The 23577-nt window shown below is 41.3% G+C and overlaps 2 protein-coding genes across 5 annotated transcripts in view; both read right to left on the minus strand.

The window, feature by feature from the left end:
* stard9 (StAR-related lipid transfer (START) domain containing 9) overlaps positions 1-6212 on the minus strand; it is a 78217-nt gene extending 72005 nt beyond the window's left edge. For 2 of the 3 annotated variants that reach the window (XM_088648737.1, XM_088648736.1), the window contains exon 1: positions 5961-6210. In XM_088648737.1, the coding sequence (XP_088504863.1) occupies positions 5961-6007 (47 nt within the window). In that variant the 5' untranslated portion in view covers positions 6008-6210. Of the gene's footprint in view, positions 1-5960 lie in introns of all 3 variants that reach the window. The other variant, XR_015941700.1, reaches the window with a different exon arrangement.
* A 2349-nt stretch (positions 6213-8561) lies between these two features.
* cdan1 (codanin 1) overlaps positions 8562-23577 on the minus strand; it is a 28619-nt gene continuing 13603 nt past the window's right edge. For both annotated transcript variants that reach the window (XM_088648741.1, XM_088648740.1), the window contains exons 14-28: positions 23203-23369; positions 22240-22321; positions 22038-22127; positions 21148-21202; positions 20176-20309; positions 18677-18780; positions 17632-17781; positions 16901-16964; positions 15008-15086; positions 13968-14173; positions 13498-13605; positions 13003-13066; positions 11931-12121; positions 10474-10620; positions 8562-9817 (exon numbers count right to left, since the gene is read on the minus strand). In XM_088648741.1, the coding sequence (XP_088504867.1) occupies positions 9722-9817; positions 10474-10620; positions 11931-12121; positions 13003-13066; positions 13498-13605; positions 13968-14173; positions 15008-15086; positions 16901-16964; positions 17632-17781; positions 18677-18780; positions 20176-20309; positions 21148-21202; positions 22038-22127; positions 22240-22321; positions 23203-23369 (1737 nt within the window). In that variant the 3' untranslated portion in view covers positions 8562-9721. The remainder of the gene's footprint in view (positions 9818-10473; positions 10621-11930; positions 12122-13002; positions 13067-13497; positions 13606-13967; positions 14174-15007; positions 15087-16900; positions 16965-17631; positions 17782-18676; positions 18781-20175; positions 20310-21147; positions 21203-22037; positions 22128-22239; positions 22322-23202; positions 23370-23577) is intronic.

Raw genomic sequence — 23577 nt, forward strand, 5'->3', positions numbered from 1 at the left:
GGGAAAAAACATACATGCATTTTGATTGCATTATTACATTTCTTACTAAAGATATTAATTTCATTAATGCTGTTAATGTGCTCCTGCTGTTTAGATTCCCCAGTAGATGGACATTTCTCAAATAATGTGATATTGCTATACGGATGGTGAAGGGGTGGAACATTACAAATGCTGGCATCGAAAACAGCAGCTGAACTCGGATTAGGACCCGCTTAGTTTACATGGCAATGACCATGATAAACCACGATACAGGTCCTCAGACTTGTATCTGTCACAATAGAAGTCCTGAAAAAGATGCTTCCAAAGCATGAGATCATGACCTTGCACTACAATTAGCCCATATTTTAAACAATGAGAAAAGAGACCAATACAAAACCAGGGGCTGCAATCAGTCCATGAAACACAACTGTGGAACATAAAGCCTAGCCAAGTAAAGAACGAATACAACTTAATGACATATTGTACATTAAACTTGCCAATCATACACATGCAGAAGCCTACAAAAACTGTATACTCAAACTTCGCAACACTGCCTACTGTATATATGTGGGGGGATTCTGCCAGCCACCAAACACAACAGGGAATACAAAGCCAACAATAACAGAAAGGCTATGCCTGATTGGAAACCAAACCAAAAGGAACATCTTGTGAAAAACACAGCGCAACTTTCCAAGATACAGGATGGGCTGTGAACAGGCTTACGTCTACGTTTGATCCTCGTATTAATGGGAGCTCCAGAGTAAGCACTGAGAACTACACACAGATATTTCCTGCACAGCACAGCATGGGACATTCATCTTCTGTGTTGGTACCGAAATCCTAGTGTGACCTGAGTACATTTTAAAAGTGCTTTGTATGGGAAAGGCACATTGCAGCTATACTGCGAGAGATCTTTCCAAAAGCTTTCCTCAGTGAGACTGTACTCTCACATGAATTACATTTAGCTGCTGTTTTGTAAAAACAGATTTAAGCTCCTCTAACAAAACAGATAATTTTCTTTCTTCTTAAAAAAATGAAATAAGAAATTTCTACTATTTTATAGACTTACAAAATTGACGCTGTCTGCCTTATACTATACTTACTTATAATATACTAATGAAACTTCTGGCTCAAGGTCATCTATTCCAGAATGTTTTCACTACAGTTTCATAAATTGCCATGCATTAGTAGGCACTGGATGAAAAGATTTCTCATGTCTCAACTTCATGGCAACCACGAAGAGCTTCATGCTGCAAAACCAATTGCTTAAAAAACCCAATTCTATTGGGATTTTCAGTTACAAAAAACCATACAAATTGTTTAGAAAAACCAATTAACATTAAAGTATCTGGTCGTCTTTGTTCCTATTATAAACTAGTGAATCCACACACAAACAGATGTACATCTGACTTCGACCAAATCCAGGACTGCTGTTATTCACAGGGAAAATGAGGACGCAGAGAGGAAAACCCTGGGAACGATCAGGAACTCCAGACCCATCTGATGCAATTGAGTGTAATCAGAGGAATGTCTGCAGCGCTGTAAAAAGTCAGTTCATACAGAAAAAAATTAATACGAGAGGAAGTGAGGATTTCATTCTCTTGGCCCTGCTATAAGACATTGAGTTTCACAGAAGTTCATAAAACTTTGCAATGTCCATTTGCCAGTTTCTCCTGTGTGCTTTTTTTCAGTCTGAAAACTGACATTTTCTCATTTAAAGCATCTGAATAACTCCAGAAATATTAATTTCTTGCAATAAATAATTGCAATAAAAATTAATTGCAGTTACAGCAGGTTTAACAGTTTGACATACGATTCACATAAGCATACATTTTATGAAGACAAGTTCGTATACCTCATTGTGAAAATATGAGCATTAATAGTAGTTTGTCAGCTTTAATAATACACCACATATTTTTAATAGTGAATCTGTACTTCTACTGTTTTGCTTCCAGTCAGTACTCCAGAAATACATGTACTATATGACCTGATACAACAGATACTGGTCAAGACAGACAACATTCCTAAGGATACTGCCCTTACATTCAGGGGGTAGTTTGCAGAATTTAGGAATTTAGATCATGCACAACGCTTATTTGCAGCCATATAGACTGTGCAGAGCTAATCAGTGAGTGACCTGTAGTATTCTGTCCCTTCTCAGCTCATGTTGCTAAAGATTCTGACATTGTACAGTACATGGGGTGGCAGTTAAACATTTGATTTAATCTCCAAGTCAACTTCATCGCCACACCATCAAATCTGTATCAGGCCAGGGAGGAACTGGGGTGTTCTCTCAAAGCACACACTCCACGCACACACAGCAGAGACATGAGCGCAGATTGATTTATGGGGAAAAAAAAAAAGGTTCTGCCATCCTACTCACTACTCCAGCAAAGGAGTAGAGGTGTCTGATGATGGCACAATTACAGCCATTCTGTAGACAATTGTATTCCTCAAGGTTTTAGAGCAGGGGTCCTCAGTCCTGGTCCTGGAGGGGCTAGTTTGTGTCTACAGTTTTCAGTCCAGCTGGGCTTCACCCAGCTCTTCAGGTCCTGGTGCTATAAAGAGACCTAGAAATCCTGCAATGAAACCAGCACTCCAGGACCAGGACTGGGGATCCATGGTTTCAAGTGACTTTTAAATAGTATTTGATAAAAAATATATATTTCTAAAATTATTCAATTCAAAAAGTGTATTCACTTCTGAAATCAAACCTACTGAGTCCCATTCTGAAAGACTACAGTTAACATCCTGTTCATGCAGTTTTCATAGGGATCTTTAAACAGTTAGTGAAAAACTGAATATTATACTAACTACAGTATAACCTGAACTGTAGCCCATAGGCCAGTGGCTTCCAGCCCTGGTCCTGATCCTGGAGGAACACTGTATCTTCCAGAGTTTGCTCCCGCCGTGTTGATTATCACAGGCTAACTGATTTCAGTTTGCTATTTAGAGCATATGTTTCAACTTGCTTTCAGTTCTTAAAGGGTCAAGCTGGTTTTGGAATTGATCTCAACCCTATATCAATTTCTGATTCCCCCCCATTTTGGTTCTGCTTCCCTGACATTTAACCAAAGTGAGCCCTGAAGAAGGAACAAAATGCACACAAAATGAGGGATTGTTTGATACATTGTCCAAACCTTGAAGTGGGATATTTTCTCAAATTCCAGAATGAAGTCAGAAACAATTTTACCAAAATTCGTGGCCTGATAGTTATCTCTGCTGCCTCACTACTCCAGGGTCCTGGGCTTGATTCCAGCTTTGGGTCTCTGCCTGCGTGGAGTTTGCAGATGTTCTTCATGACCATGTGGGGTTTTCTCTGTGCGCAGTAATTCACACCAACCTCCCACATACTGACAAGGGTTAATGAATGATCATATGTGGCACTGAAATGGACCAGAGTCTCACCAGATATGCTCTCTCAGTGCAACCCTGAGCTTCCAGGATGTACAATCTATTAGGAAAAGTGCGTTTCTACTGATTGATGGGTGGGCAAATTTTCATGAATAATTTCAGATTTCTGTATGCATTTTTTTATCCTGTAATGTGGAGTCTAATTGATGGCGTTTATTTGAATCAGGTTATAATAATAATCATAATAACCAGAAGAAGAAGCAGAAGAAGCAGAAGAAGAATTGCTTACACTTATATAGCGCTTTTCTGGACACTCCACTCAAAGCACTTTACAGGTAATGGGGACTCCCTTCCACCACCACCAATGTGCAGCACCCACCTGGATGATGCGACAGCAGCCATAGTGCGCCAGAACGCTCATCACACATCAGCTATTAGTGGGGAGGAGAGCAGAGTAATGAAGCCAATTCATAGACGGGGATTATTAGGAGGCCATGATTGATAAGGGCCAATAGGAAATTTTGGCCAGGGCGCCGGGTTACACCCCTACTCTTTACGAGAAACGCCAGGTGAAGGTGTTAGTTCAGTAAAGGTGAGACAGCAATCTTGGGGAGAACAAGAAAAATGTCTTCCACTAGTTTATTGCCAGTATAACGTTTCTGCAAATATTCATGCTGTGAATTAAGAAAAAAAAATAAGAACAATTTTTTCGGACATGTCTGAATGTATAAATCACCTGAAGCTTGAATTCCCGGGTATCAAATATCATATCTTTGTATGAGTATCATAATTATCAGAACTTGCAAGGTGCACAAATCCTATTTCTCAGACAGTGTTTGTGGTACTGTACATATTACCCATTTCTAAACGACAACACGAGGAAAGAAGAAAATAAGGACTTAGGGAAACTGAGGTGGGATCTTCCAGTGTTTTCTTGAAAAAATTGCCTAAATGGATTTATGGATGACTTTTGACATGCTTTGATGTTTTTAAAGTCCGCAGAAGCAACAGCTGAGTTAGTGGTAGGACAAAAGGAGAGATAACGTGGCAAAACAAGGAGAGCCCTACTCCCTGCTACCAAAAATGAGAGCTGAGTTCTGCTTCTCAGGAAATTAATAACCAGTGACCAATTAGACCCTTCTCATTCCTAGCCCCTTTGGCTTCTTGACAGCTCCTAGCAGCTCACAGGAAGTGCTGTGATTTACTTCTCCCCCTGTGTGTGAGGGTTGCCCTTCTGCATGTGTTACACTGTCACCAGGCACGGAACTGGGAGAATCCAGTTATGTGCCCTCTTTCGGCCCAGCAGGTAGGCAGAGCAGTCCAGACAAGAACGGCCACGTCTCACATTTGCATAACACTAACAGTAAATTATGTCAGACTTTGTCATGTAAATCAGTGCTATGCTTTATCTCTAACAATTTATCTGCACAGAAAGCCACACAAAGGCATTTAATGGTGTTTCCACCAGCCAACCTGCCTTCAGTGTTCCAGCTCCAATGAAATTATACCTAACATGCAGAAGTAATTTCCCCTAATTGATGCCAGCCATATTCATCTCTTCTTCACTACTCTTCTTACTGGAGTACTGCCAGCTGGGCCTTCACATGCATAGATGTTACTACATACTGTATTTTAAACTGTAAAACACATCTCAGTGTGTTCCAAAACAGCGATCCAGTCTTTATCAGAGGCAAGTGACAGAAAACTATACCGTAATAAAATAATACACATTTGTTAAATTAAGCAAGAAAATAAAATATTTAACAAGCGACTACACGACTGCGCTGAGGAGTTGTTACTCAAGACTCAAAAGAAACTAACTTTTCAGTAGTCCCTACAGAGCCCTGTCTGCGTTGCTAAGTGTGGGAATTGTAAACTTGTTGCCTAGAAAACAGGTCCGCTCTTGCAAGAGACTACTCGGGCTACTGCAGTGAACAGTACACCGAAATAGCTTCATTAGACATCATCACTATCACACTCGTATAGTTTTGCTGTTTACCGTGCCCGAGAAAGCTTGGATACTGCACTGAAAACCGCAGCCAGGCACCAACTGCCTTTCCGCTCAAAGAACATAGGAACCAAAAAGAAGACACTGACATGTTAACAACACCAAATCTCAGCGCTGAGTGGTCTGAAAGTCACAAAACCAATCTTTAGAGTTCACTGCATACCACTATTTAGTTCGCATTACAAAAAAGCATTTGGTTTTCGAGCAACAGTGCGTACCGCGATCCTATGGTTTTGAATCTTTATATACCGTTACAGTTACGTGCAACGCGCATAAGCCACATACCACAACCAGAAACCAAGATAATTATTTAATATCACCTATCCAGCCTCCACACGAAAGTCAAAGTAGTCATCCCACACCCTTAACAAAAACATTTTCTTTCGATTGAATGTATTGAGATTACTACCACGGTTGCTACAAAGATGCGCCCAGTGTAATATTTACACTAGTTTTAGTTTGTTTTTATCAACACAGTATCAATGCATGTCTCTTTGTAAATATACGTAAGTGTACACTACAAAACTAAGTTAATAAATATTGCAGAGATAAGTAACGTAATTTCAAAATTCCCTTTACGTCCCAAAACTTTTTTAAGAAGGGCTACTTTCTCGCCTACCTTGTGCTGAGGGGCCGGACCCGAATGGCCACTTTTACGTTGGCCATGGTGCGAGGGAGCCCGGCCAGCAAGGCTGCTGGAGAGTCGGTGGAAATACGCGTTAGAGCAAGAAGCGAAGAAGTTGCCGGGGCTCAGAGGCTCTCGCCCCCAGCCTCTCATGTCATTTTCGCCGCAGCGAGGCTCCGCGGTTCCTGCGACTGAGTACGGGACGATCTGCAGCCACTTCCTGCGGGGAGGGGAGTCGCCCCCGCGGGAGGGAGCCGGGGCTGAGGTGGGGCCGGGAGGCGCCTACTAACACTGTACTGGCGCACAGAGTTTACAACTTCGTTTTCATCGGACTGCTTACATTATTACAGTAATATTATTTCAGACTTAAAATACATGGAAGAAAAAATAAAGATCGTAAATGCGCTTCATTATTTTTCAGATGCGATGGTTTATGTGGAAAAAAGTAAACTTCACAATTAGTCTCAGATATAGTGTATAAAGTATAGTATACCAATTCTGCAATTCGCATTTAGTGCTTGTTTTTCAGGTTCAGCAACCCCGAGAGCAAGGGGCAGGCGGACACTAGTTCAGCGTCAGCTTTTCATTCTTGTAGCCACTCAAGTCATTACAGCGTCCATCCTCCATGTAATCCAAATGCATAATTTCGAGTGGCTTTTGTGATACTGCGCCTCCATTTCAAGACGTATACAAACTGATGGATGAAAATTATCATGAAAAGCCACTTTTTTTAACAAAGAACCTGCATGAAAGATGAGAATGTACCCATCTTACGTCTGCCATAAATGCCATCGTTTTCATAACTTGACAGTCATGTTTTCATGTTGTTTGATGTGCACCCAATGACCACAGGGAGCCTGTTTGGTCTCCAAGCTCGTTAAATTGATCTTGGTCAATAGCAACCAAAGCTGGGGTCAGAAAACTTCCACGGAGCACCGAAAACGAGACGTGTCAAGTCCCTATGAATGACGTTGACCAGAATGGGATGTTATTGATGCCAATGCTGATGATAAACCAGGGATTGTATTGATGTTAACTGAAAATGCAGACCTCTCTAGCAGAAAAGCTGTGACGTCCGTCACCAAGTAAGAGAACTGCAGATGCGATATTTTTTATGTCCCTCAAAGGAGGGGCTCTGGTAACCTTGATTTGTAAGGTGTTTTGTTAACACGACTCGCTGAAAGTCACTAAGTGCTCCTAGAGGACACACTTGAGGAACCCGGCTACCTCCTCATCTGTACTATGTACAATCTCAGCTATCGCTGTTGACAAGCGTGTGTGGCCAAACTACCATGGGATTGTCAAAACCACTTCCAAGACCAGATTTCTGGATGAGACGGTAAACAGCCGACAGATCATCGGTACCCCTGTGGGTTTTTTTTGCCTGTGTAAGTCTGTCAGCACTGAAGCAGTATTATTATCTGCCTGGAAGTCACGTTTTCCGAGAAGCTGTGAAGTCAAGGCTATAAGTGTGCCAAAACAATAAGCAGTGGCATTCCTTAAATCGCACACACATGGGTACAGCGACACCTAAAGGAGTTTCTTTTTATGGGCATGAGAAGAGCTCTAGGAGTGGAAGATGTCTTGATACAAGATACTCTTGTATTTAATTATCTGGACAAACACACACAATGCCAGTATCCCCAGAGCTCACCCATCAGATCTCAAAAATTGCCCTAGTCTTATTGTGTAGAATCCTTTAGGTACAGAAGTATATCTATTGTCAGTTTGAAATGAACTGCCAGGGGAAGCTAAGTGGGAGCACATTTAAAACTGAAAAAAAGAGGCAATTCTTTACCTAAACGGTTGTAGGAGTATGGAACAAGCTTCTCAGCCATGTTGTTGAAGCTGATACTCCGGCTTCTTTTAATAAGCGGCGGGATGAGATCCTTGGATCAATTACTACCAAACAGGCTAGTTGGGTCAAATGGCCCCTCTTGTTTGTAACTCCTCTTATGTTCTTACATCTGTCTCTCTGGTGTTTCAAACACAGTGGAGGAGATTTTTCAATCATATATAAATCTCAGCTTTTCATATCTTGTCCATCAGCAATTTAGTCATGCTTAAAGGGGATCCACCACATTAATAAATGCTTCCAGAAATTATTTTAATCTTAAGAGTCTTTCTTTCTGGTGCATGATGACTTGAATACCCTTAAAATGCAGAGAAGTTTCTGTGCACAGTATTAAAAAGGAAACTACTTATTGCTTTGAGTTACATTAATATTTCCTTAATTTCTTGCAATCTGCAAAGCATGTGTCTCCAGGATCTTTGAAGTTCAGGAAATCGCTTGAGAGGTAACTTTTTGTTTTGAGTTCTGCGTGTCCACACATACTGTATGCATTCAGGAAGGTTTTCCATACTCATAGAGAATGTCACAAAAGCAGTTCTCGCTAAAATCTACCGAGGGAAAGGTAATCAGAGACAAAAACTAATTGTCTGCTTTCAGCCTGGCTTGATAATGGCAGATAAGTATAATTTGTAGCGCACCTATAAAGAAAACACTCAAAGTGAACTTGAGGAGAATGTAGTGCGATCCCAATGCAGATTGATAAAATGTTTATTGTATGTATGGTCATTCAAAAAAGGACAACATTTTTCTCATTTAACATTACCTTTTTATTTTTATTCAATGGTTTCAAAAGTGAACATCTTAAAATCAGTACATAAAGTATACAGTACTTAGTCCAATATGAACCACAGGAAATCACAAATGTGATAAAAAGGCATTCATGAAACAAGCAGCAGAACAGAAGGCATTTTTCTTTCTGTAAGGCTTTTTCACAGCCAGACGATGCCAGACTAGGCGAGGGACTCAGCAGACAGAGAACACAGCGGACTCACTCACTGAGCTAACACTTGCAGTCTGATCACCAGCTGAAACAGCTGATATGTGGAACCGGGGTGGTTATCACTTACACTGTCCACACTAATGAGTTTTAATTCAAAATTAATGATCATTCTATAAACAGTGTTCCCCTTCCAAAATGTAGGATTTTTAATTTAAGTCTTATTTTAAAAAACGATACCTGTGATAAGAACACCGTGGCATGCAGAACAGACACTGGAACTGTACAAGACAAAGCATCTCTCCTTCCCTCTGTCTCTCGGCTCCCCTTGCCTGATTTCGGCTTACTGGGAGGTATTCAGAGCCAGGGCAAAACAGAGGTGCTCCAACTCAGCACCAGTGCTATACTTTGCTACGGCAGGTACCAGCAAAACTCATACGTCTGAAATGCGGGTCTCTGGAAAGTATCCTGTACCCTCTTAGACACCCTTAACTTCCCTGGCAAGTTAGTCTCAACACAGGAATGCGGTCATGCTAAAGAGTAAAGAACAGGATTAAAACACCAAATGCACATCTACCACAACGTCAAGTGTGATTAAAAAATAAGAAAACCCTTTTAAACAAACATGTGCTAATGATGGAAATTCTCCATAAAAGAAATCCAACATGTGCCAACACTGTAAAGGAAAATGGTAAAGAACATTTTAAGCATGTTGACGACTAATGCAATAGTTTCATTTTACCTTATCTTACAGTTGTACAAGTCTAGTGTACTGTCATTGACTTTGGTTTGAAGTGACATGATAGAAATGCAACATTACATATGTTGCTATAACATATATTCAATTTTATTTGCTTGTGAGGCTTTTATGGTGTTGTCCTGAGATTCTCCTCATTTACACCACAAGCCTAGTACATGGGTGAAACCCAAGCTGTAATTATTCTGGTAAATGGTGCCCCCTACTGTTCAATCTGTGCTCTGTAGTGCATCTTCATGATTTTGCTGTGTGAGGCTTAGCAGCAAAGATCCAGTACACACTCCTTCTGGCTTTCCCTTACAGTCCTGAAACACAGTACAACAGAATCTGGTTAAATGGACAGTTAAAATGACTAAAGGCGTTTTAAAACCAGGTAAATTTAAAAGTACATGGTACAGCTTTTATGGTAATTGTTTTGCAAATGGGATCAAAATTATATAGTTTGAAAAACTGTTTTTAACATTACTTAAAAAGGGCACATACTAGGCAACATTATGAAATTGAGCATTTTGATACTGTTATATCAGATTCAGAAGAGAAATTTAAAAATTGTTTTAAATGCTATGGTCCAATCTCCAGGCCAAAATATTTACCATAGATATGAAGACAAGGATGTGCTTTTGACACTGTCCATAGTTTTAAATAAATATCAAGTGTCCATTTTCTTACTAGTGTGAACAACACAGAAGTTTACCCATTTGTTTCTTATTTACTTCACAACCAACAGAACATAAAGATCAGAATGACAGTATGAAATGTTAAAGAATACATTATAATAAAGATGATTCTACTTTGCTGAAATTAGTAGTTTTGAATACCTGCGTTGCAATATCTGTTCTCTGCATCACGTTTCCCCAGTACAGGTTTTGCTTAGCATGCTTACTGCAACTTCAGAGCTCATTATCAACCTTGTTTCAGAAAAAGGCTTCTCAAAGCTTTGATGGGTCCATCACTGACTCACCGTGGGGCAGGACAAGTCCGACAGCTCCTTCCAGCAAACACCTTCTTCCTCCTGTCCCAGCAGCCTCTTCCAGGAAGCAGCTACCTCCTCCTGTCCCAGCAGCCCCTTCTTCAGCAGCTGCTTAGTGAGGAACAGGAAGTGGCTCCTCTGCAGACAGACAAAAAATGCCCAGATCAGAGTTGTACTGCAACAAAGCTATTAATGAATAGAAGAGAAGTGATGTTTTCATCCCTATACAAGTAACAAATTTTGTCAAACAAGCAGTCATTAATTGTTTTCATCTACACCTTTCATCAACACCCAGATAACATGGCTCTTTTAGTTACCCCTGGTTCAAAGTGAGGTTGTTGCAAAACAGCCACGTGTCAATTTATCTTTATATTGTATTGTTTTAGCAGCAGACAAGACAACACAGCTTTCTTAATACTCTGAAGTCAGCACCAGTAGCATAGCATGAACTCAAGATTAGTTTACCTTGCCTAAGGTTATTCTATTTTAATTGCAATTGCAACTGCAGCTGCCTCAGAGCTGTTAATTCCAGACTGTGAATATGCAATTTTTCTCCATGTGTTAGTTTGGGTATATTCCAATATAATTCCACCTTCTAAAGACATACATGCTAGGTTCATGTGGCTCTATGAATTGCCCCTTTGTGTATCTGCATGCGTGTATGTCCTGTGATGGGCTGTCCTATATCTGTGAGAGAGGCTCCAGGTTACTGCAAGGAATTTATTATTTGTTAAATGCACAGTCCCAGAGCCAATTGATCCAAGCTTCTGGTCTAGCTGTGTTGAGTCTGTGGATTGGGCAGTCCTCTGGGATAGTTTGCTCCATCTCACAGAAATGAAGAAGGCTGCACCAATTCCCCCCAAGAAGGAGGCCATGTGGCCTAGTTAATGAATACAATAAAAACAATTATTGTTTGGAGCTTAAAGACCTAAGATTTGGAAAGTAAAAGAGAATCAACTACTACAACTTGGTAATGTAAGAAGAACTAGAGCCGCAACAATATGTTTCCATATACACTGAAGAAGTGCCTCCACTTTAAAATCCTAAACAACCACTGCCTTGCCGTCTTAAGTTTAGCTGACTGTATTGTGTTGCGGTTATTAATTACATGAAACAATTCCAAAAACATTTATTTATCCTTATTGTACAAGACGCACTTGTCACTAGGACTGCCACTGGCAACCCTTCATTTGTGAGGGGTCATCTTCAGTTCACCCTTACATTTATCTGATCTCATCTCTGTTATGACACCAAAAGCAAATCTTGAGGCACCTGTCCTCCAGCACCACCCTAATGGCAAGCCTCCTATCACCCTCTTTCAAGCTCTCCTACTGCTAAGCCTCCTGGTCACCCTCTCCAGCCTCTCCTACTGCAGAGCGTCCTGGTCACCCTCTTCCAGTCTCTCCCACTGCTGTACTTCCTAGACACCCTGTTTCAGTTACTCTTACCTGAGTGTCTCCAGCCCTGAGGATGGCTGCCAAGTTGTACTCAGTGAACAGGAGCTGGAGGGGAGCTGGTGTGCAGAAGTCCTGACTCCAGAGGTTGAGCAGCAGCTCCAGCAGGCCCTTCACCGGGTCAGCTCCAGGCTCGGACACAGTCTCGGGAAGGTCAGCGGATCTCAGGGGAAGCTCACCAGACACTGTTAAGAAAATGGATATCTCCAGATCACAATTGCGTCAGAAAGTAGGGAGGAATTCCCTATGCAAGACTGGTGGCATCAACAGCAACCAGACATGATCTCATACACAGTCCACAAAAAAGACAAACGTTCTTGATATTATAGACATTTACAGTATAGCTTCCAAAATTTGTATTAATTAGAGTGAAATGAAATATTAATCAGCTGTACTATTATTAGATATAAACTCTGGCAGTAGCCCACCTCTGCACCAGTAATAGAAATATGACACGCATATCTCCTCCTGATAAATAAACATATATTGATTTTTGAGTGCAGGAATGAAATACATTTGCAAAACCGCTGTTGAAGTTCTCACGCTCATTCTCTGAGCATGCAGGCACAGATAGTGTAATTTTGTAAATTATATGCTTTCATCAACTTAATCCTAATTTACAACACAGAAATATTAATACAGATGTTTTTTACATTAAACTTGAAAATATCTGGGAAAGGATTTCATTTTTTTGTAGGAGGGTTAAGATAGTCCAGTCTGACAAAAAAACCCTTGATAATGTAAACCATCTCAAGAGAATTCTCTGTTGCTTATCCTTGCTCATAGTCTTCCCATTGACAAGCCTATCAAAATACCAGTTTGTCCACTTTTGTGCATTTTAGATGCAGCTTTATAATACCAGGAGAACTGTGAAAACTGACTTCCCCCAAAGCAAAAGCTTAAGCTTGAAAATTAAACTCAATGTCTGGGTAAAGAGGTCTCATATCAGGGTGACACAAACATACTGTACCTGGAAAAAGCCTACGAGGTTTTATGGTGGGAAAAACTCCTGCTTCACTGTGTACCATACAAGCTGTTCCAGATCCGAACAGAAACTTTTACTCACCCAGCTTACTGGCAAGCAGGACTGTGCAGCGGGCAAGCATCTGTTCTGGGACGGCAGAGACAAACTGGAGGAAAACAAGCGCTTTCTTTCATTCTCAAGTCTCAAAACTGGCACACAATCTGAATGCCACACATGACATTGAAAGATTTATATTCTGCACAGATTTACTTGCACCTCAGGTGTATGTAGGTGTATAAAAATGAGCATCTCAAAATTAAAATAAAAAAACAGAGCTGACAACCTTCTGAGACATTCAGGACCTGCAGCAAATGCTCATGCAAATCTCAGTTTCTGACCGTAGTAATGGAAGTGCTGATCATCAACTTTTTCAGTTCTATTAGTTGTGAGCGTGGCAGGACTCAGCACATACAAATTATAGTACTCCCAGCACAGGCTCTCCCTCCAGCCCTGTGCCCAGGCAGTACTGGCGGCACAGCCTCTCCCTCCAGCCCTGTGCCCAGCCAGTACTGCCGGCACAGGCTGTGACAGACTCACCTTCCCGCAGTGAAGCGCCTCCCTCACCCCCAGGAGCAGATCCCAGAGCTGCAGGAAGCCCACCTGCTCCTCCTCTGTGCGCGGGCCGAATGCAAAGCTCAGCACCTCCTGCAGGCACATGGACACACATCACTCACCAATCAACAGCAATTAGAGGACTCCTAGAACAACTGGGCAATGTGCCACATAAAAAAACCATCCCACTGCTTGCGTAATCCTGTAGATGACTGTAGTTTTCTCATAGTAAGGCCAGCTATGCGTCTCCTTAAAGCTAAAGCATTGGAATAATACAACCACAAATAAAACACATACCTATTAGAACTTTTTAAATCCCATGTTTAATGTTCCCAGCTAGAACAGTAACAGATGCATTTTTTTATTAATTTATTAGTCTGTCTGGATTGCTGTTAGATGTCTGTCACCCTCTGTGTCCAACCCCAGCACTTCACGAGGTAAGAATGGGGCAATACCTTGATCTCAATGATGAGGTCAGATGGCAGCCTGGCAGTGTGCTGGCAGCCTGCAGGGCATCTAGACCCTGTTGCCCCGGTCTCACTCACTACAGAGGGCAGCTGCTCCTTCACAGCACCCATATCTCCTTCTCCTGGCACTGAGGAAATGGACTGTGCCTTCGTCACCCGGTCGAAAGCACTTTTTAACTCGCGCTTTATCAGAGCTGGAAAAAAAAAAAACAATGATTTTTGTACCTGTGCAAACAGAGATCTCAGCTCTTCAAAAAGTAAATCTAAAGCTACAGTACAATCTTTTGCTGTGCAATGTCCGACGTTCCAAATCTAGTAGAAGGCGAAGGTTTACAAAATACAATTTTCTCAGTTTACAGTTTACAGTTAAAAGCTAAGTACTTGGACAGTTTGTCGTTTTGGCTGCATACCCAAGTTCATATGATGAATTTCTAGAAACATTAATGGCAGTTTAAAAACAATGTACATTGAGATGCTAGAACTGGATTCTGTCAAATATCCAACATGTTGAAACAAACAACCAAAAAGGATGAGATGCTTTCACACTTGCTGGACTATTTGTATCCAGGGAAGGTATCCATCAATGCTTGGGGTAGCTAAAGACCTCACAGTTTAAAAAAAAAGCCACCCCACCATAAAAAATGTCCACCATTGTAGGGACCCTGCACCTCACAGAAACCTGAAAAAAAAACTCTAAGGGTACTTCAGCTTATTTCTGATTTTCCCGATAGGCTTGAGAATAGTGCTGCAGAAAGAACACAGTGAAAAGCACCAGAGTTGGCTGAGGATATATGCCTTTTTGATTTAAAGCACAACATATGCTTTCTGTGGAACATGGCGTAAAAATTTTGAAACTTTTTGCATCAACTTTGATGCTGACCTATGAAAGCCTCCGTCTGCCAACATTTTAAGTCTTCCTGCTAGATCAGATTGACGTGTGAAACAGAGTGGTGCAGGACTTTTGGCAACCTTACACTGCTACACCAGGGGCAACACTTCATTCTTTAAGAGTCTCTCGTTTGTATTACCTGCTATGTTAGTGGAGAGCCAGTTGCAGGCCTTCTCGGTAGCCAGCCGCACTGTGATATCTTTGGATGTCTGGAGAACCTGCATAAATTGGGTTACTGTCAGCTTAATTAAAGCTATTAATACAACAGATTCACCACGGGAAGGCATTACATGACACAATATATTACTGAATAAGTGTAAGCTATTCTACAGCACTTTGTCACTGGCAGTGATTGGACTGGAACCAACAACTGAAAATACAGTAGACTCATTTTAACGCAAAATATTGTTACAGCTTTAGGTGACTGAGAAGCGTCTCTTGGATTTTAGATAAAGTCTGTTACACTTAGAAGAGTAAACACTTCTAGCTTCAAAGCAGAGAGGATGTTTGCTGAGGTCTAGGGGCTCCCTTGAGCAGAAACAATTGTAAAGTTGACCTTTGTATACCTACTGTACTGTAGGTAAGTTGTGGGTTAATGATTATCAAGGAGCAGTGCAAACACACACCACATAACATTACATTAAGAGCACAAAAAAGAGGGAAAAGAAGAAACAAGAAGGAGGGAACAAGGAGACAAGAGTCCGGAGGAGTTGGAACTTGAAGCTTGCACCAGGGGAGAGTCTCTACTTCATGTTCATACAAACCACACCTGACTGGAGCTAAGTATTTCAATCTTGCAAGAGAGAGTGTGCTATTCTGCGTTTTTAGGAAACTTGGTAAAGGATACCTCAGTTAGAAACATCTTTCCTGCTTAGGGTGTATTTTTATGGATAGGAATATAGGCTTCCATTTATTTTGTGGCATTCGGAGTGCAGAGTGAGTGATTTAAATGCAGATTGTATTATATTTAGTGAGAAGGCAGCTTATCTCTTACGTGGTCTCTGTAGGTATTGAGGGTTTAATGCTTAGTAGCAGTCTAGGGTTTTCTGGGTGACCAGAAAGTTAGGGCTCTGAAATGTTTTGTTTGTAAATACTGTACACAAAATAACTTGTGTGTTGGATGTTTTATTGTGTGTATTGTAGTTTGTATCTTGTAATTACAAATAAATATGTGTTTAACCAATTGTGCCTGTATTATTACTCTTTTCAACAAAGCTGTGCCAGAGAACAAAGAAATCACCTGCCTCTAATTATACCGACCGCTTGGGTATATTCTGGAGAAAACACTTACAAGTTGGGGCTTATGAATAATTATTTAACTTACTGACTGAACCACTTGGTCAAATCCTGATTTTCACCATTTTCGTAACCCATTTGTCACTATTTTTAAGTGAATTTGTGTATACATGGTCAGCGCCGAAAAAATAAAATAATGCAGAAAATGTCATAAATTCATATCTGGTGCAGCTTCAAGAACAAGTTACAGAGCCTGTAGCACTCGGGTGCTTCTTTATCGCGCAGCATCACCCTCAATATGGCTTGTAAACCAAAAACAAGTACGAAAGGGATATAAATAAGTACGAAGGGAAAAGGCAAGTCAAGAAAAGTGCCTGATTGGGAGTTAAAAAACAGGATTCTGAAAATGTTGACAGTGACCAGTTTGGCGCGTATGAATGGCGAGACTGAATCTTTGATTCGTGCAATTAGAGACAGAGAGGAGGCTAATCGTGAGAGGTATGCACCTGCTGCATTCCCTGCATTTTATCATGATAAACTTTTATCTGATCTATTCTGTACACTGTATAGTACTGAATTTGCTTCATTACTGTTTTCACAATGCTTTAAACTACATGCATACAGTACACATACTAATACAATTCTGATTGATTGTACTTGTTGAAGGGAGGGGAACTGGAGTGTCTAATTTAACTCCCTCCTGGAGCAGGCTCGTCGTTAAAAATGTTTCAGGTGACAGCCTTCCAGCTGATTTTGCTCTCACGGAAGAGGAACATGTTCTTCAACAGAGACTCACCGCTGCCGAGGTCTCTTCTGGGAGCAGCACTCTGATGGCTTCAGGGCCTTTCGCTGCGCAAAATCTGAGGGACAGGGGGGCAGGTTCAGTGTCACTGCTTCCAGCGGTACAAGCCTTCCAGAGCTCAGTTCAATCCTTTCCCTACATAGCAGGAGCTGAATACCACCTGCACTCAGAGTGAAAGCCTTTGTCATGTACTAACAGCAAGGGCAGTTTCTGGATGGCAGCAGATCTCCAATATCAGGATCTCACATTAATGGAAATCCTGTTCTCTGTATATAGCCCTCTTAAAGAGAAACTCCTGTTACAAAAATCCATTGTGAACGCACATATTGTAACTACAGACATTAAGGAGTAGTACAATTTAATACCTGAATTTTATGAGTTTTAGAATGTGATACACTTCAGTAAAACCTTGATTGATAAACCGCTCTGTCTGTTAAGATAATTAACACCCACACTGGAAATGAAAACTGTAGCCCAGGGTGACCCTAGTTCTGTGCAGGTCAATGAAGAATCAATTCAGCTATGATGTCACAGTTGTGGTATTTTACACATGAAGGAAAAAATGTAATACCTTTACGACAGGACTGCTACATACTGATATGTGGGATTAGAGATCATTGCAATTAAAATAAACGTCTTTACTCCGTGGTGTGAATATGTCTCTCATGCAAAAGCAGATACAGCCTCTCCTGCCGATGCAGATGTAGCCTAGAGAGCACACTCACTGTCGTCCACAGTCCAGCGCCACCCTGCCCTTCTCACACAGCTGGGTGCAGATGGAGTCGCGGAGCTTCAGCACACTGGCCTGGTCCTCACTCAGCCCCTCTCTCAACATGGCCTCTCCTCTCTGCACCAGTTCCGACACTAGGGTGGCCCTGGGGCGCATGAGCCAAGACAAGACAGAAGTCAGCAACCAGGGCACAAGCCCAACCGCAGCACTGGTCTCTAACAGATCAAAACATGAGCAGCAAGGATCTCGAAGCATTCCATTGTGCAGCTTGATCCATTCCAGGCTTTACAAGCTACCGTCTCTTGTGCAAATTGTCAAGGTCTATGTTGAAGGGATCTTAACACTATGGAACACACTAAGACCCAGCTATGCTGCTGAAGCCAATAAACCTGGATTCTTTCAAAAAGTGGCTGGATGAGATTCTTAGATCGTTTACCCACTAACTACCAAACAGGCTAGCTCAAACGACCTCTTCTTGTTAAGAATCTTTCTTCCGTTCATATGCAGATTTTGTCTATTTTATAAAAATGACTGAAACACAGTGAATGAAAAAAAAATTCAAAAAGTGGAACACTTAATTTTGTTTCAGAATTTTGGAAATCAGGAGCAGCATCAGTTTTTCTAGTCATCAACATGAAGTCTACAAAAAATAAATTTAGTCAGAAAGCCCCTTGTTGAACAGGATCATGCCTAGTGGCAGTATACGTTTTTTACCGTCTACAAATTGAAGATTAATTTCTTTATTTGTTCTTTTGGTGTTTGATATCTTAGTTTTGATGGGGAAATGAATTTAACTCTCATTGGGGCTTTTTTCAAAACACTTAAATTATCATGCTTTTCGATTTTGTCAAGTTTTGCTTAATCAGGATCCGGTGAAGTTGCAACATCTATTATTTTTTAGATGAAGGCTGTTGCTGTAAAGCTGTGTATAACATGATTGTAGTACTCTTTGATTGTCCGCACCAAGAGCGGAAAACCGAATCTGCAGTGTTTGTTCTGCCTGTCGAGTAAAGAGCGAGATAAACAGAGACTGAACTCACTTGATATGCTTGACACAGTTGGAGCCCACCCTCTCCGCCACAAATTCCACTGTCCGGCGCAGAGAGGGGGGCTGGTTGTGGAAGAAGGCCTGCTCCAGCTCTGCCTGGACACAGTCGGACACACGGCCGAGTGGACAAGCACATGGAGGGTCATCAGTGCCCGAGCCACCAAAACCACACAAACACAGAACAACGACCCACATCAACACAGAGGAACAGAGCACATCAAGCAATTGGATTTAAAATTTTTACTAAATGTGTCCGTTACTAAATGAAACTGGCTTGCAGTAAAAGTATCACTGGTTAAATATACAAATATTCTCTTTTAGTGAGTGTAAGTCTTCAGTCTCATTGTATTGATGCCAGTAAATGTTAATCTCAGGGTTGTAGCTCTTCCAATAAGGCTGTGGCAGGTGCATCATTTCTATCCCAGGTTTTCATAAAGTCAGATTACTGCCGCAAACTCTACAGAACAGCACTTACAACATCAGCACATCACCACTCACAAAACGCAGTCTGACAGGCTGTGATTTATACCAGAAGTGCTTTGACAAATTTTGAAAACATCGAATTTACATTGAATAAATAATTACATCGAATATATAATTTCTAAGGATGATTAAAAAACAGAACAATAAAATACTTAACTCCAAGGTCCAACAGTGGAATGTTTTTCTGTTTACAGCCTACTGTATATCTTTCACTTTGACCTTTAAAGTGGAAAGTTTGAGGCTTCTGTAAATGAGCATTTCTATTATTTATTATTCCATGTGCTTGCAATTTACAGTAATTATTTGTTTACCAAATTATCTTCCATTCAAGAATGATTTGTGCTAAATATTGCCTGTATGTTTCCATTTGGAGTCCTATAGAAGTTCTGTACACTTGAGCATCGACTATCTAGTCAAAAGAAAGTAGGTGCTCTGCTAAAGGCACAGCTACAGTAAATAACCCTGTGCTCTCTGTAATCAATACCATCTGTTTATATTCACACCACTGCCAAGAGTCTTGCAGCCAATAAAGAAGACATCAATCATTATGTTATTTTCCCTATATGGATACTGGTATAGGTGTTGTTGTGTAACTAGAACTGAGTCTGAGTTTCATATTTTTGCCTGATTCGGGCATGAATCTTTGGATAGTGGAGATGTAATTGCCACAGGTCAAGTCTGTGGAAAGAAGTCTCTCCTAGACTTTCTCTAGCAAAAAAAAACTCTTTTCCTCACTATAGCTTCCTGAGTGGTACTTTTGTCTATAACAGTGAAAGTAGGTGAAAAGGATTACTGTATTTCTTCGTTCAGAAAATGATTAGTTATTAAATGAACCTAAGGAGCGTGTTCCAGCTCTGAGGATTCAAGAGTGAGCTGTGGGTGAGCGCAGTTGTTTGGGTTTGTGAGGGAAAGTATGAAGGGACAGAACTGTACCACAGCACAGTAACACAAGCCAAGCAGATTTGTCTCCATACAGGAAGAGCAGGATTCGGAGAGACGGAGGTTCACCTGCAGTTTCTGCTGTGACAGAGGAACAGGGGGCTGCTGGGGCTCAGCCGAAGTGGGCGTTATCTTACGGATTATACCCCCATTTTTTGCTGTGCTTCCTGCTACAAATGCAGCCAGCAGTTTCCGAAATTCACCTGGGAGGGAGAAACAGAATCAGTATGAGCATAACAGCTGGTGGCCATCGGTCAGCACGCTAAAATAAGGATCCCCTATTGTGATCCAAACATGTAATATTCAAGTTAGCCAATGTAACAAAAAATTAATTCCTATTTTCTATCAATTGTCACAGCCTGGTAGTAATCTGGATTTTTTTTAAAGTCAGTGACGTTCAAGGTTTTGGATTCCTTCACTACAGAAAATGCCATCAGGGCACGCACACATATAGTCTTCAAGAAAAGAGAAGAGTTTCTCTCAACAGTCTCTCAACAAATCCAAGATCCCCATTTTTAAACTTTAAATATATACCCCAGAAAAGATCAGACACATTACAAAAGCTTTTGCTAAACAACGTTCAAATTTCACATTCTTTTTAGAACGGTTTTCTAAATGTTGAAAATACCATGCGTAAAGGTATTGTGTTGCTAATTCACAATGAGTGGCAATGACAATCAGTTTGCCAAGATCTGCCTATACAGTGTAAATGCTGCAGAAGGTCAAAATACTAGTCAATACCCAAAGGAAACCCACACAAACTTGGGGAGAACATTCAAACTCCACACAGCCCAGGAATTGAACAAGGGCCCCAGCACTATGAAGCAGCAATGCTAACAAGTGCACCACTGTGCTACCACTCTTCTGACCCAGAAACGTCCAAAACAATTTCATTTAAAGTTACTTTTGTGCCATTTCACTTGAACAATAAAGTCAAGTATTGCGCCTAAAGCTAACAACGGTAGTGCCCAACCTGGTATTTGAACCCACAACCTCCCAGATATCCATCCAAAGCCATAGCCATGATCACTGAATACTCACTAAGGTAAGGGCAGCATGTGTAGAGCAGGTGCTGGTCCACCAGGCTAAGGCAGTCCTGCAGTGGGAAACCAAAAAATATGTCTTCAGCTCAGCTCACACCCTCGTTGGCTATTAAAAGGATTGTGTTATCAAGCTGCTGAGTTAAAAAGCAGAAACATTATTCTTATTCTTCTTTTTGCTTATGTTTGACTTCAGTGCTCCGATATCTTTTTCTAAGCATTTCTTCGATCATCTGTACAAATGATTACAGATGATCAATCTGTTAAAGAACAAATACAGCAGTGCAGTGGCTCTGTGGCTAACGATCTGTCTCTCCCTGTCTGTGTGTCTCATGGAGAGCAAGTTGGGGTATGTGAAAAAATACATATTCCTAATAAAATAAATTCTATATGGCCAATAAAGTGATCTTAATCTTATTCAAATGGAAGTTTGGATTTTTAATTGCTGCTCAGAACAAATTACAAAAAGCACTGCTGAATGACATGGATGACACAGGGATAAAACACCAGAGGCCAGAATAGATGGTGTGACAGAAACCAACTAGCTGATAAAGACTAAGACAGAGTGTGGTGCTGGTTGGAGAGTTCTTCTCATAGGTCACCCTAAGTTAAATGTCAAGTTCCTTGCTTGATTGATCAATAACGTTTCAATGAAGGGAACACTAGTCCTGGAGGTCTGAAAGATAGATTATCGTTCTAAATGATTTTTAATTTACTTAGGTGTTTAATTGACCAGTTAATCTGTTCCAGGACAGTAAAAATTGATGATGTAAAAGGGTATCTATAAGACATGCTGTACTTGGGCACTCCAGGACCAGGGTTCGAGACCCATGGCTTAAGTAATGTGCAAGCAGCTGAAGCAACAGTATCTGACTGCAGTGTTTTCCTCACCAGTCCTTCAGAGGCAGCAGATCTTTCCACAGTCTTCAGACCCTCCTCAAATTCACTGCCAAAGAACAGTTCTTCCGGAAAAGCTGGAATCTAAAACAAAGAGAGTGAATGCAGACATTCTAACACATCTGCAGTAGCAGTACAGTGGCTTCAGGAGTGATCCTGACCGTCTATCACAAAGGCCCTCTCCCGGCCCTCTGACCTGGAACAGCCAGCCCAGCACAGACACAAGCAGCAGCCGGTTAAGGTAGGTCATCTCTCTATGGCGTCCCAGGACCATCTGCCTGCAAGAACAGGAAAACATGCCTCTTTGAATTTGTCCACCGCTGCCATGAAAATGATACACACTGCAGATATTGTTCCAAGTGTTAAAGATCTTTAGTGAAATTAAAGTAAAAATGTTTACAGCCCTCCCCTCCCCCTTAGAGCATACTACATCTGAAAAGTGATTGCGATCTGTGAAGCACTCTGCAGGCTGTGTATGCATCTGTGTGTGTCTCCGAGTCCTTGAAACCTGGTCCGTTTTCCCTGTGTCTTGTACTGTAGATGTTGCAGGCTATATTCATAAAAGCATCTTCATGAGAAAACCGCACGCACAGCTTCAGAAATGAGAAGAAAAGCATAACTTTAAAGCGGCAAAGCTAGAGAGAAAGATAGTTTATGACTCCCCAACTTTTCACATCAAGAAGAGTTTCCAATATAAAAAAAAAATCAAACGTGTTTATTAAATGCCTACCCAATACGTATCGCCGGTTTTCTCAGACACGGCATTACACTCTGACTACCGGTACTGTATTGTAAAGGTATTGCCTGACTTGACACCCACCTTAGCACACTGGTGTTTTACCTATTGTGCTTCCTGTTCCCTGTCACAGTGAACAAATGTTTCTTGGCGGTTTCTTTCTTTTATGAATAATAGGTGAAAACATTACAAGGAGGGACATCCTTTATGGTTTATAATATGCATCAGCGTAGAATCTCCAGGTGATCACACCCAACTCTTGCTTGTATGTGCATCGTAATTATTTAGTCAAAGTAGCAGCATTGGATCCTGAAGCAATCAGAGTAAGTACCTCGATCAATAGTATGACAGCAGGGCCCCAGCTGGAATTCAAACCCACAACCTTGAATCTACAAGTCCAGAGCCCTCCCCGCCTCTCCCCACCTGTAGACCTGCAGCAGCATGGCGAAGACGGCGCGGTAGTAGAGCAGGAAGGGGGTAGTGTAGTCCACCATAGACAGGAACTCTACCAGCCAGGGGACTGTGAGCACAGTGCGCTGCTTCTCCACCGCGCGCCTCAGCACGCTGGACACATCCAGCACAGGGGCACTCTGGAGCAAAGACACACAGTGTCACACACTGTCGCACTGCTGACAGACCACACACGTGCTTCAACACTGGCACACAGAATCCATTTATACCCTGGGTATATACAGCACAGTTTTAGGTATTAGAAGAGGGAGTTCTGATGTGCCAATCCATATTTAAGATGATTTTAAACTAAGTTAGCCAAGAAATCAAGTCCATACTTTCAGTGAG

This window comes from Lepisosteus platostomus, chromosome 10 (genome assembly GCF_059453375.1).
Source record: "Lepisosteus platostomus isolate fLepPlt1 chromosome 10, fLepPlt1.hap1, whole genome shotgun sequence".
In the NCBI taxonomy this organism is placed as follows: Eukaryota; Metazoa; Chordata; class Actinopteri; order Semionotiformes; family Lepisosteidae; genus Lepisosteus; species Lepisosteus platostomus.